Source organism: Aythya ferina (genome assembly GCF_964211825.1).
Source record: "Aythya ferina genome assembly, chromosome: 1".
Classification (NCBI taxonomy): domain Eukaryota; kingdom Metazoa; phylum Chordata; class Aves; order Anseriformes; family Anatidae; genus Aythya; species Aythya ferina.
The window spans coordinates 137,994,247-138,008,413 of NC_140296.1; the positions used below are offsets into that span (position 1 = coordinate 137,994,247).

The 14,167-nt window shown below is 39.4% G+C and overlaps 1 protein-coding gene across 2 annotated transcripts in view; it reads right to left on the minus strand.

Moving 5' to 3' along the window:
* Positions 1-14,167, minus strand: part of PDE3A (phosphodiesterase 3A) — a 270,354-nt gene that overhangs the window by 15,496 nt on the left and 240,691 nt on the right. For both annotated transcript variants that reach the window (XM_084510599.1, XM_084510598.1), the window contains exons 10-14: positions 11,639-11,750; positions 8,038-8,151; positions 6,378-6,577; positions 5,169-5,372; positions 1,941-2,096 (exon numbers count right to left, since the gene is read on the minus strand). In XM_084510599.1, coding sequence (XP_084366725.1) covers positions 1,941-2,096; positions 5,169-5,372; positions 6,378-6,577; positions 8,038-8,151; positions 11,639-11,750 — 786 coding nt within the window. The remainder of the gene's footprint in view (positions 1-1,940; positions 2,097-5,168; positions 5,373-6,377; positions 6,578-8,037; positions 8,152-11,638; positions 11,751-14,167) is intronic.

Consider the following 14,167-nt stretch of genomic DNA (forward strand, 5'->3'; position numbering starts at 1 on the left):
CCACCACCACCAACAAAATCGTACCGACCACCCAATGTCTTGTAATTTGCAGGTGAAGGGTTCAAAGACTTTTGCCCACAGTTCCCATACTAAAAGTAAAGTCAGTAAAGAAGATAACAATTGTGCTATTCTGAATCAAAATTTGCAGAGAAGATAAATCTTAAGGTTATTTATTTTTAATTATAGCATTACAAGAAAATTATCTGCAGCAGTCCTTTGGAACACCTTCCAAGAGCATGAAAATATTAATAGCACAACTTTCTGACTGATGGACAACAACATAGATTTTATTGTGGAACAGATAACACAGCATCCTCTCACACATGTTCCTCCCAAGCTCAACACAGAGCTCACTTTTTGACACTCTGATGATACCACTGTATTGGAGCACTTACTGCCCTCTGAAATTAGTTATTATGGACCAAAGAAAAGTCATATCATATACATGATTACCAAGTTTTGTTTGCATGCAGTGGTCACACACATAAGCTATGATCATCACCAGAATTAGGTGAAGTACAATTTGTTGGAAGAACTTTAATGGGAATAAGCAAAGAAAAGTATTTCCTGAAAGAAAATGTGGGAGATGAAGGTTAATTGCTTCTGTTATGGGATTCATTCTCTTCTACAAAGAAAAAAAAAAAAAAAGAAAGAAAAATTGAACTAACTATATTTGTAATATATATAAGAATCTTAGCCCTTTCTTTTCCTCATGACTGTTTAAAGAAATGAAGGACCTTCAGGGCAATGTCTTAATTTTGACCCTTCTTCCATTTCTTTACATACTCCAGAATGCAGCAGCAGAAGAAAATCCTAATTTTTCCAAACTCTAAGTACAGTAAATTTGAGTGAAGATGACAAGACTTTAAAAGGGTTTATCCTATGACTTTAAGTCAGTCTGCCCACTCCTAGAAGACTATCCAGTGTCTGATCCAGTGATTTAGCCTGCACGCTTCTTCCTGAAAAGACAGGATGTGAAGTTCAGTCTAACCAGCACATTCAAAATGTCTTTCCACTCAGGAAACAAAATGTCTTTCCACTGGGAACAGCTCTGTCTCTTGCACTCAGCATGCCTAAATAAATTATAATGAGAAAAGTTTCAATTAAGAGCACCCTTATACCTGGCAGGAGAGCACCAGTGCCTGGCTATATTCCCAGGTCTTTGTAAATCAGTCTGTGTCTGCTTCTTCCTTGTGCTACCATCAGCTGAGTCTTGCATTTATTATTGCTGTTGTACTAACAAACCTTTGGAAAGCTGAAAGTGATGTCAAAAAAAAAAAAAAGAAAAAAAAAGTATGAGCTAGAATCAACATGTAGGGAGCAGATATAGTTAGTCTGTAATAAACTGAAAGTCAACAATATTACAATGGCATTCATATTCATTACATAAAGGTTTTCTGTGTGTGTGCACGCAGGGACATGGTCCAAGTGGAAACTAAAATAACCCCTCTTCTTTGTTTAGATCATCTCAGTAAGGATGTCATGTCCAGTTTTGGAGAGCACATGTCAACAAAAGTGTGAGCCACCTGGAGTTACTGCAGAGAAGAGCAATGAGAACCAGTAGATGTCTTGAAAAGATATGGAAGAAAGGATGAAAAGATCATTTGTACTAAAGAACACTGAAAGAAGGATGACAAGCCAACAGAAAAAAATTGGAAAAGAACAACTTGTTCACCATGTACCTGGTAAGGATATTGACAGACTAGATTGGCTAAGCCTGTACAAAACCCCATCATCAGATGTCTTTGAGGACAAATTAGAAGCTTGAGTGCCATATGGACTATCACTGATCCAGCAAACAAATGGTCTAATTTGAACTCTAGGCATTCCCTTTAGTCCTGTTCTCTGCAATTTTCACTCATCATGCATTAGCACACTGCAGGACTGTTTAGCCCACAACATGCAACCAGCAGATACCACCTTGGACATGATTTATTTACCTGCTCATAAAACTCATTCACAATGCCTTCTGTCCACTGCAGATGCAAGTCTTTGCATTTTGCAGGCCCATTTATGTCAGCCAATTTGATGCACATTTGGCAAACCAGCAAGCGGTCGTTCTCATTAGTCCAGTCAATCCCAACGTCATCATTCACCTGTGAGGCAGAGAAAGGAAAACCTTGACAGTAATGCTCAATAAGAATGTATCCACAGAGGAAATTCTGCCCTGGGATACCTTGTGGTTCAGCTACTTGACAGAATCACAAGTGTAAGCGGGTGAGATAGCTTAAAGTTGAAATTTACAATTACCCGCATATCATCCTATAAAAAGAAAAATAAGTGAAAAACAATGAACATTGAGATATATTATGAGACATTAATATTTAGCAAATAATGTGTCTGTCTGAAAGCATTTACTAGGAAAACAAAAAAAAAATGCAACCTTTCCATGACATTTTCCAAGAAATTACTACCTAATTTGTGCACAAAAATAAATTGCCATTAAATGACATGCTGATTTTATTATAGCATGAAGATGCATGTAACAGGTCTATTTTTCTATTTCATCTAAATTTTTCTGACAGGATTCATTTTTTTTTCCTTTTCTCAATTTTTCCCATACCTTCCACAATGAAATGTGATATATGCTATCAACTGCCTTAAAATCAAAGTATAACCTTCAAAGAGTCACAGAAAAGCTGAGGTTGGAAGGCACCTCTGGACTTGTCCAATCCCCTTACTCAAGGCAGGGCCAGTTATTAGACGCTGCTCAAGATCGCAACCAGTTGGATTTTGAGTATTTCTAGTAAGAGGAAAACTCCACAGCCTCTTTGAGTAACCTTTTCCAGTATACAACTTCTCTCACAGTAAATCAGGCCTTTCCTATTTTTAATGAGATTTTCTGTGTTTCCATTTGTACCCCTTGACTCTTGCCCTGTCACCCCATAACACTCTGCATCTCCCATGGGCTTGTATATGCAGAGTTTGTTACAGTGTTCCCTCACTGAAGATAAGTCATCATTGTTCCTGGCTTTCTCTGACATCTCTTGGATCTGGGATTCCTGAAGCCAGGTCTTACCCACAAAGTCAGAGAAAGCATTGAGGACCTTGGCCTTTTCCAATGGTCAGTGATACCAACCTTTGCTGTCATTAGCCACATTTTCCCATCCCAGGTTTTTTTCCTAAAACATCTCCAAGTGTTGGAGGGACTTTATTCTACTGTCTAATTAACTTTAAATTCAAATCCCTTCTTGAAACACGGCTTTAATTTTCAAGTTTTCAGTAGTTGAAAATGGATAGAAAGTTGTGTTATGACTAGACAAAACTTACGTGTCCTCTGTCACCAAGTCCCCTGTCTCATATAGGAGTAGGTCCACAACGTTGAGGGCTATGCTTTTAATATACATGAGCTGACATAACTAGTGTCAGAGGACAGACAGTAAGTGCTCTGATGCATTGATATCACCAAAGTGACAGACAGTGAGTTTCCTTCATTGTTTCTTGTACTTTCCAGACTGCAAGATTTTCTGGTAGGAGGATGATTATATTACATGTGCTTAAACTGACTTCTACAGTCTCTCTGACTATGGTCAATACACTAAACTACAGTTCAGCAACTCAATCAATAACATAATCATGTATAGCTCAGCTTATCAAAGTTGCAGAAACTCAGATACAAACATGTGAGGTCTGCTCTTGGAGGCTACTCTGGTACAAACGAAGTTTTTCTAACCAAGTGTAAATAATCTCTTTTTAAGACAGTGATGACTCAGGGAAAGCTAGGATCAGCCACAAATACTGCTTAATGTTTTCACTTTCTTCTCTTCATTTTTTTTTCTTTTCTTTCTTTCTTTCTTTTTTTTTTTTTTTTTTTTTTCATATTACTTACTTTCACAGAAGTGAAGGTTTTGGTCCAAACTGTCAAAGGCAAAGGATTTATTCAGACAGCCTGAATTTACTGTGCTTTATTGTCATGGGAGCCCTAGCAGCTGAGAATCTGCCAGTAAGTTCAATACTTTAAGAGGAAATTAGACAGGTGAAAATGGCCTTGGGGTTTAAAATTAAGACCTAAAGAAGCCCCTCTGATACCACCAGGAGTGATGTGGGACATGTCTAACAGGGGTCAAAAGGAGTTAAGACTTCCATGGATCTTCAGATCAGTTCTCTGTCTACCCTGGACCATAATTTAAGGCCTTTCTTTACAGCTCCTTAGAGCCGAACAAAGAGATATCTTTTAGGGTAATGGAAAACAAAACCAGTCATACATCTGTAGGCTTCAGACTTTCAGGATACAGGTCCATCTTAAGCAATACCTCAAGAAAACATATGAAACTAAAACAGCTAGGAGGTCCTAATCCAGGACAAGAAACACACTGTGTTTGGTTTTATACAAGGAACAAGTAGGCAATATCAGCTCCCAAGCAGATATTATCCAGGTAACGTACCTACAGCTTGGATAGATGATGGAGTTTATTAAAATAAACTTATAAATAGTAATTTCCAATAAATTGAAACTAGATGAAACTGTACAATATTTTTTTTAAAAATATGTTCCTAGGGTTGTGATTTTATGCTCACTGAGTTGAGCATAAAGGAAAGATCTTTACTGACCTTCCTCAGGGGCTTACCCATTGGGAACAAAGTAGGAAAGAAAGATCTTTTACTGCATTTCAGATCAGAATTTCAAAGTCATACAATATCTGTGTTTTGCTAATAGAACAGTACAATTAAACAGATAAAGAGTCACATTAAGTATTTAGACATTAGGGAAATGTGGTAAAACCTCTCCTTTTTTTTTTTTTTTTTTTTTTTTTTTTTTTTTTTTTTTCCCTTGAGTGTTTTGCTAATGTCTAAAATACCAGCAGAGAAGAAAACAATATTGAAAAGTAGGATGTAACTGGGATTTTCATCAAATTGTCCTATATTACATAATATCCTCAACAGGGCAAAGTAGCCTTTCTAAATCTGCTTTTATGTTGTCAACAAGACAACAAATACTGCCTTAAACCAACTTCTGAAAAACACAAGCATATATAAGAAAAGAAGCTGTGGCACTAAATTCAAATAGGTAAAAGAAATGACAGATTAATATTCATGTTTTACAGCAGCTGAGAGGCCATTCGGAAGAAAAAGCAACACAGCAGCATTTTTAATCATTTCACTGTGATGCTACCAAGCCCTGGAAACTTTTCTGACTATCCACCAGAAACCCAAATGAATCTTGTTACCTTGGCATTGAATCTGGCAACAAAATCAAAGTGTTTTTTCAGGTCAGTAGCCAAAATTGCCTCAATGACGAGGAAGCGGAAATGCTTGAACTCCACATGGTCAAGGTTGACCAAGAAGTTGTATTCTGGCCTCGACATGAAAAGGTTCCAGGCAGCAGCAGCGTGGTGATTCTCCAGAACGGAGCGGTCATTGTACAGCACTGCCTGTGAAAACAACATGGGCAGATGTTCAGCAAAAGAAACACCACAACTACAGAAATAAGAAAGATGTGGGGATAATGCATGAGGGACGTTCAGGTTTGGTTGATTTCATTTTTATTCAAGATTTTCCTGAGGTTTCAAATGTTATTTTGGCAGGAATAGTAGTTTCTATCAGTCTATTTATTCAGCTAGAGTGGATAAGAAATGAATTCTGGATCCAAAAAATTCCTTTTGCTAAGAAACGAATTCTGTATCCATGGTGGGGAGTAAATCCCTAATTTCTGCATCCCTAACCAACTTCTCATCATTACACCACCTTTTGTTCTTTCTTTCTGCACAGAAATATCTTTCAGCAGAGTACACTGAAGCCAGGCAGGTCAGCTATGTAAACGAAGGAAAGATGATCTCATAATTAAGCCAATAAACAGTGACTCAGAATCACTGAATTCAACTGCCAGCATTGGCAGCAACTTCTGTGTAACCTTAGTTAAGTCTCAATTATTCATTTGTAAAACAGAGATGTTTTCTTTCCCCTTGTAGAGTCATAGTGTAAAGATACATTCATAAAAGACTGCAGCAATTCATATACTACAGAAGCAACAGAAAATATATGTTATGATTGTGCTCAAACTCACTTGCATGGTGCACTGGAAACTACATAGTTTGTTTGTCAGTTTGTTTTAATCTTTCTGTGCCTTACTGTGTACAGTAATATTTCCCTTAATTTCACAAACAGTTATAGATTCTGCAACATTCAGCAGAACATTTGCTTCTCCTTCACAAAGACATTTTATCTATACGTTTCTTAACACTCCCCCTGAGTGTAGTGAGGGTGTGTAAGGAGACTCACTGGCAATCCCCAAGTGATTATTTCTTTCACTTTGATAAGCTATTTCAAAATATTTGGTATAACTGTGCTTAATGTAAGCTTCAGGTATCACTGACAAGTAGAAGCTGTTACCACAGACCTTCCAAACTTGGCAGCAACACTGCCTGAGATTTATTTACCTGAGGAGCACTTGTTGCTACCAAAAAGGCATTGGTCCTTCCTGGATGGTCATAATCATGCATGGCTGCAGCTACATAAAGAGCCATCAACTCAAGGGCTGGGATGTTGCCAGCTAGGCATCCGTAGCTGTCATCTGTAGGTGTGTATGTCTTCGAAAACACATAACCCATATGGCCGTGAGTGATTCCACTGTCAGAATCTGAGCAGAAATAAATAGGTTTAAAAATTTCTCATCACCTTTTCAGTGACTTACTGAAACAGATGGGAGCAGCAAAGCAGGAAGAGGAGTGGAGGATTCATAGTACCTAACTGAAGAGTAAACATGTCCTGTGCTGAACACTTTATGATGCTGTGTACATGACCCAGTACAATAAGACATGCTGCTGAAAAAGAACAATTTCAGATCCCCCAGGGAACTTCCAGCCATCCAGCAGAGCCTGGTCTCAAACTACATAAAGCATTAACAATAAGATATGGGCCAACAGACATGCTTTAGCTTTGTGAGTAACTCAGTCTTCGCATTCCTTCCTCTAAGTGCTTCATCATATAGATTAATTTATGAAATACTATCAGTATTTAAAGTAGTGGAATAGCATTTGTTAATTTTATTGGTATAGGTGCATATTTTTCAACCCAATGTCTAGACTTTACTTTTTTGATAATAACTCTCTTACCAGCCTCTTTTTGAATCAGCTTGAACATGCCACTGGCAGATTTTGAGGGAGATGTATGAATGGAACTTGCATGCAAATGAAAACATCTTTCAAGTTACAAACATCAAAAGCCCCTAAACACAAGTCCTTTCATTCCACCCAGTTCACCTCAGCTACAAAGCCTCCAACATTTGCTGATATGATTAGTGACAAAATTTTCCAGGAATAGCAACCTTTTCCAGCACCAAAACATCCTGAAGAGTTTCACAAATGATGTTCTAATGTCACACAAATGCACACACATGCAAAGTGGAAATGTTCTCTGTGGACCAAACTCCTGTTTTTTCAACAGCTCCCTCAGAATCCCCACAAAACACAGATAGGTCCTCTAGTTGCTATAGCTCAGACTGGTGAAGTTAATATAAAAGTGCAATAAGAGCTTCCTGTAAGTAGCAATCATAAAACAGCAGACAATGTAGACTTGTACTTTACAAGCAGACTTGTAAACTAATTGCAAGGTGGTAACAACTCTCCTTCTTTGGAGACAGTGAGGAATGGCAAAGAAACACTTCACAACAGCCAAACAGTAGCAGTACATGCCACTACCTGCATGTCCCAGTAGTTTCATAATAGCAAAACAATGCAGGATTTGAGGAATAAAAAGTCTACACTGTCTCTTGTAGCAGCACTAGAAAGCACTCCTAACACAGTTTCCTAGAAGAAAAACTATTGAAAAAAAACAAATGGTTATAAACATCTGTTATTATGGGTGACCACAAAGGTTTCCATTCACACATTAAATGTAGAATATTAGGTTTTGGAGGACCAGCTACCTTCTCTTCAATGTTATACAAATATACATGCAGCATTCAACAGGCTATTGAATTTAAAAGTCTTTATAGCAGCAAGTACTGCACTCAGCTCTGAATTGTGGGCTTTCTTCCAGCAAATTTCACATCAAAAGCTTAAAAAAGTACAACATATACAGTAGCATATTTAAATATACCTGAATCACTTGCTGACCCATGATCATTAATCACAGTTGGCAGTCCTGGAATGGGCTGAGTAGTAAGGTACCAAACGGCATGCAGAACATCAGTTGCATGGATTCGGTTGTGATCTGTGATACAAAGCAAATGACCTTGTTATTAAACATGAGTATTTCCGACGGAGGGAAATCAGCACCATCTAGTGGGTACTGCATGACAGTCAATCGAGCAGAAACAAATCAAATGGTATCACAACCATGAAAACCATCTGCATAATGTAAATGCTCAGCTTTTCACTATGGCTCAAGCAAATTCATTAGCAAGTCTCACACCCATCCAAAAAAAGAAAAACAACAGCAAAGCAGTGGTACCTGCACTGTAGGAAACTTCATGAAGAAAGCATTAAGCAAGGAGTCTGAACCGCACTTCCAGCTCCTTTCCTTTACTCCAGTGGTTGCCTTTCACTTGTTAAATGTCGTAGGCTAAATATCTGTTGTTAGCCTCTGATTCAAATGAAATCATTAGGAAAACCCCATCTGCTTCAGCAGATGGTTCTCCCAACTTCTATACACAAGGCAGATAAGACTTACCTGACTCTACTTGAGCAAATGTCGGTGCTGTGTTAATGGCTGCACTGCAAAGTCAAATTCAGGATATGTGTACACTGCACAGTCAAAACAAGTTGTTTCTGTAGCTTTCTGGCCAGGGATAAGATTTTAGGCCCTGACTCCTGTAATCTGGCTTGCTACAAATTGTCTTTGCAGAAATGAGAGATAAAAGTCACTCCAAGGCTCTTCCCACCAAATCTTTTAAGGCCAGATAAACTATCCTACAACCAACACAACTGACTGAAAAAGGAATCACACACTAGTTCAGCACAAAGTATCATCTAAACATACACTGGCAAAAGCAAACATGATGCTGAAAGAGGAGTAACACTTTGCTGCACGAGGACCAGAACTTACATCTGGAGTAGAACCACTGAAAGAGAAGTATTTCAGCTTGTGATTCAGGCTAATTTTGGGCAGAGCATAGGTGTATTTTACAGTGACTAACTAATGCTGCTAGCAATCTGCTTATCTGAATTTTAACTTGTGGCTACGCTATCATTGTTGCAGTTCTGGAAATATGCATTTCAGAGGCCAAAGCACAGAAATGTGGGACTCCATCACTGGGTTGCCCCCATCAATATAACTCACAGGAGAAGGTGACAAAAACTCTGTACTCTGCAGGATGTAGAATGGTCTAGCAGCAAGATGTGTAAGCAACCTGGTTTTATACCTGCCTCATCTTTAAGACAGGCAGTATGCAGCTGACAGAGAGTTTCTTAGCACTGAAGCTGAACTTCATGCTAAAGCCACCCTTCTGTGGGAAAACAGGAAGAAAGGAGGAGAGCTGGAATGGAGAAAGCATCCTAGGGAGCCAGATTTGTCGCTTTGCCACTGCTGAGGGATGGATGATTTTCTTTTCCTGCTGGGAGCAGCAATCTGCCTCCTCCAGGGAAGCAATGCTGCTACCATGTTTCTAACCCTTGTCATCAGGGGGGCAAAAGCTCTCTGCCTGCATTTGCTCAGTTTTGGCATAGGAGGTGTAAAGAAGAGCTTCGCCATCTTGCTGACCAAAGACTACGATGCTCAAGACAACTGCCTACTTTGTCTACTTCTAAAATTGGCCTAAAATCCTGCCTACCAAGGGCAGATGGGTGTAACACAAAGGCTTATTATATTCACATTTTTCAGTCACTTCGCTTACTCACCAAACGTGAGCATAATGTCATGCCACTTGGCCTTTGTATTTACCCCTTACTTTAATCTCTTGCTCTTCTGTGACTTTCTCCATTTAGATATTTAGCTACTTTTTTATTAGTAGTATTAAGTAAAACAGTAAGCAGAACAGGAATGGATATTTTTTGAAAAAAAAAACACACAAAATAAAATATGGAAGAGATCTCCTCCCTGCTGCCTTTTTTGAAGTACTAAGAACATCTATCTTGAGAAACTAATCTTATGCAAAACCTAGAGGATGGTCCTGCATAGGGGTCTAATGCTTTTCTTTGGAGTAAAGGCTGGATGAAAGTCTTGTAAAAATTGTACTAACTTAATCCAGCAGGTATAGTCATAGTTAATTTTGTATGAATAACTCATTTTTTAGTTCAGCAACCAAGACAAAAGACTGGTTCAATAAAAACAAATTGCTTTGGTTTTTACTCCTTCACAGAAATGAAAAACTGGAAGGTAAATTAATTATGTATTAGACAAAATATTCTTCTTGACTATAAAATTAAACACACATAAGAAAAATCAAGGAAATGGAGGCTATATTTTTGTAAATAGCTAGATTTACAAAAAATCCAGAGCCCCTATGAGTAAAGCATTTAAACCAAAGAGGAACAGCTTCAATAGGAAGGACAGACTATGGAACATCCACCTATAACCCCTCTGGCTATAATCTGCTGCTTAAAATCCCTTCTCTGATTCAAACACAGGGAAAGATTTGGAATTTGGTCTCTTACTTTCCCAGAAGAGAGTCCAAACCACCTGGCTTGAAGGCATTTTGAGGCAGTTTTCCTTCAATCCCTTACATTGTAGCTGTTCCAATTTGTATTTAATATTTCGAGACTGAGACTATAAGCCAATGTTTCAGACATTTTTCTGGGAGGTGGGAGAAAACAGGGTGTCCTATATTCCTCAGCACAGGAGGTATCTGACAGCTAAAAGGGGGAATAACTGCCTCCATCCTCCTGGAAAAAAAGAGTCTTTTGCAGTAGAAGGGGTTTGGTAAGTTTGATTTGAATTAGTAAATACTTTTAAAATGACTGAAAGCAAGGTTTTCTGTGAATAAATTATTCACACTGAAAAATACCAGCTTAGCTGTAATTGCAGAACAGGAAACACTCATCTACTTGGTATATTTCAGCTTTACAAAATATGTCTCTTTTGGTAGTATAGCACTGCTACTGTGTAAAAAAATCCAGATCTCTTACTGAGGGGGAAATGTTTCAATATAACACATCAGAGGCAGAGGCATACTTGCATAATCAAGAATACACACTTCAACAGGAAACAGCTCTTTGTACGTATAACATTTTCACATGGCTGCAGGCTTGTACAACATTTCCCATGAATTATTATTATTATGCAACATGAAATAGTAAATGCAATGAAAAAGAACAAATGGAATTGTGGTGCAAAAACCACCCCCTGACTAGAGAGAGCTATCCATTTGGTAGTGACATAGCAGAAGAAAAATCTGAAGAAATATTCTTCTGTTAGTGCTCAAGAAAGCATGTATGCTTTCATGCATTGAGTAGAGTCTGCTATTATTACTGAATTTTATTTTTTTTCATTTTTTTGTGCCCCCCCCCCCTTTTTTTTTTGGTTTACACATTGCACCATTATCTTCTGAAGCAGTTTGCTGTGGTAAATTATAATATTAATCAATATCAGCAATATATGATTTGAATATGGTCTCAGCCAACACATCTGAAGGTTTAATGAAAAAGGCATCTCATTAAAAAAAATCTGATATATTGAGAGAATAAAGTCTTCAAAACAAAGTGTGTAGAAAATACCCAAAACTTTAAGGAAGCACTATTGTCTGCTGGGAATTACTACTTACAAGGTATCTCCCGGTATCCACATTCCAAGGCATGGAAGTAGTTCATAAATTCCCTCACTGGAATTTTAAAGGTTTCAAACAGCCCCATGTCCTCAAAAAGCCTGTATGATACCTGAAAAAATGAAAACCAGCATTCTGCTAAATAGACGAGAAAGAATCTAAAAATTAGATACAAAACTCATTCTGTCAAATCACCCCATGTAGATGTACTTTCTTCACAGTATTTTCTCAAGTGTATCACCTCATCCAGCTATAGCAGCAGGTACTCACATTTCCATAGTGATGTGGTTACACAGACAAGCACACAACCTATTAGTACCAAACAGTCCTCTTCATTCCTTCACTGAACCCTTCCAAATGTTCTGCTCTTCCTTTCAGGCATATGGACCCCCAGATTTTGCAGGCACCTCAGAAGTGTATATACATAAAAGAAGGTGCCCAGAGTTCCTTTCCAGAGTCTTGTGAAAAAAAAATAATAATAGTAAAAAAATCCTCAAAAACCTCTCCAAGGAATATTCATGAGTCAATTCAATTCCCAGAAAAAAAAAGGAAGCAAGTGAAGGAATAAGAAAATGAGAGGGTGATTTGGATCCTCTACATCATCTCCTTTCCCTCACTCAGATTTTGGCAGTGACATGGTAAAACCGACTTCAGGATCTCATTGGCAGCAAGTAGCTTAGGAGGCAGAGCTGCTCAAAGAGTTCATGCATGAAAGGATGACCACAGACATCCAGGAGAGGATACATCAGAAGGGAGAATGTGATGGATGAATGAGGGAGCGTTCAGGAGAGAGGAAAGCTCAGAAATGTAGACAGGAGGAACTGAAAAACAGACAAGATTCAAGGCAACTTTGAACTTGACATGCTGAACAATAGGACATTGTAGAATTACTGTATGACCTCTTCACTTCTTTCACAAGTCAGCTTCTTTATTTAATTACTGCTGTTAGCTAAATTCTGTCCTTTTTATGTCGTTTACCTGGTAATGGTCTATGGTAATGTTGTGTCAATTTTCAAGAAGGGCTAGAAAGAAGACCCTGGTAATTACAGGCCTGTCAGTCTCATGTCAGTGCCTGGTAAAATTATGGAGAAGATGGTCCTTGAAGTTACTGAAGCGCACCCGGGAGACAATGCCGTCGTTGGTCCCAGCCAACATGGGTTCATGAGGGATAGGTCCTGCCTAACAAATTTGATATCCTTTTATAAGATCACCCATCTAGTTGACCAAGGGAAATCAGCTGATGTGATCTTTTTGGACTCCAGCAAGGCTTTTGACACGGTTTCCCATAGGATCCTACTGGACAAAATGTCCAGCATACAACTAAACAAAAACACCATCAAATGGGTGAGCAATTGGCTGATGGGCAGGGCTCAACGGGTTGTGGTTAATGGGGCCACATCTGGCTGGCGGATGGTCACCAGTGGGGTCTCCCAAGGCTCCATTTTAGGGCCAGTCATCTTCAATGTTTATATAAATGATTTAGATGTAGGTCTAGAAGGTGTTTTGAGCAAATTTGCCAATGACATTAAACTTGGAGGAGTTGTGGATTCGGATGAGGGTGGTAGGGCCTTGCACAGAGATCTGGACAGATTGGAGAGCTGGGCAATCACCAACCGCATGAAGTTCAATAAGAGCAAGTGCCGGGTCCTGCACCTGGGACAGGGAAACCCTGGCTGCACGTACAGACTGGGCGATGGGACGCTGGAGAGCAGCCCCACAGAGAGGGATCTGGGGGTTGAGGCTGATAGCAAGTTGAATATGAGCCAGCAGTGTGCCCTGGCAGCCAGGAGGGCCAACTGTATCCTGGGGTGCATCAAGCATGACATTGCTAGTTGGTCGAGGGAGGTGATTGTCCTGCTCTACTCTGCGCTGGTGCGGCCTCACCTCGAGTACTGTTCTGGGCACCTCAGTACAAAAAGGACGTAAAACTGTTGGAGAGTGTCCAGAGAAGGGTGATGAAGATGGTGAAGGGCATAGAGGGGAAGATATACGAGGAGTGGCAGAGGTCACTAGGCCCGTTCAGCCTGGAGAAGAGGAGGCTGAGGGGGGACCTCATCGCAGTCTACAGCTTCCTCATGAGGGGGAGTGGAGGAGAAGGAGCCAATCTATTCTCTTTAGTCACCAGTGATAGGACCCATGGGAATGGCATCAAGCTGAGACAGGGGAGGTTTAGGCTAGACATCAGGAAGAGGTTCTTCACTCCTCTAGTGACGTAGTCACTGCACCAAGCCAGGTGGAGTTTAAGAAGTGTTTGGACTGTGCACTTAGTCACATGGCCTGAATTTTTGGGTAGATCTATGTGGTGCCGGGTGTTGGACTCAATGATCCTCATGGGTCCCTTCCAACTTGGGATATTCTATGATTCTATGATTCTATTGTTGTTGTTGTTATTATTCATTTCTCTGGATTAAACACTTTTAAATGCTTCCACTTTAAAAATCTTTCTTCTGTAAACTGCATGCTGCTTCATGAGCTCCCTGGCAGTCACCATCCCATAGACTGACCCCAGTGCTCTTGCAGCCATGGTGT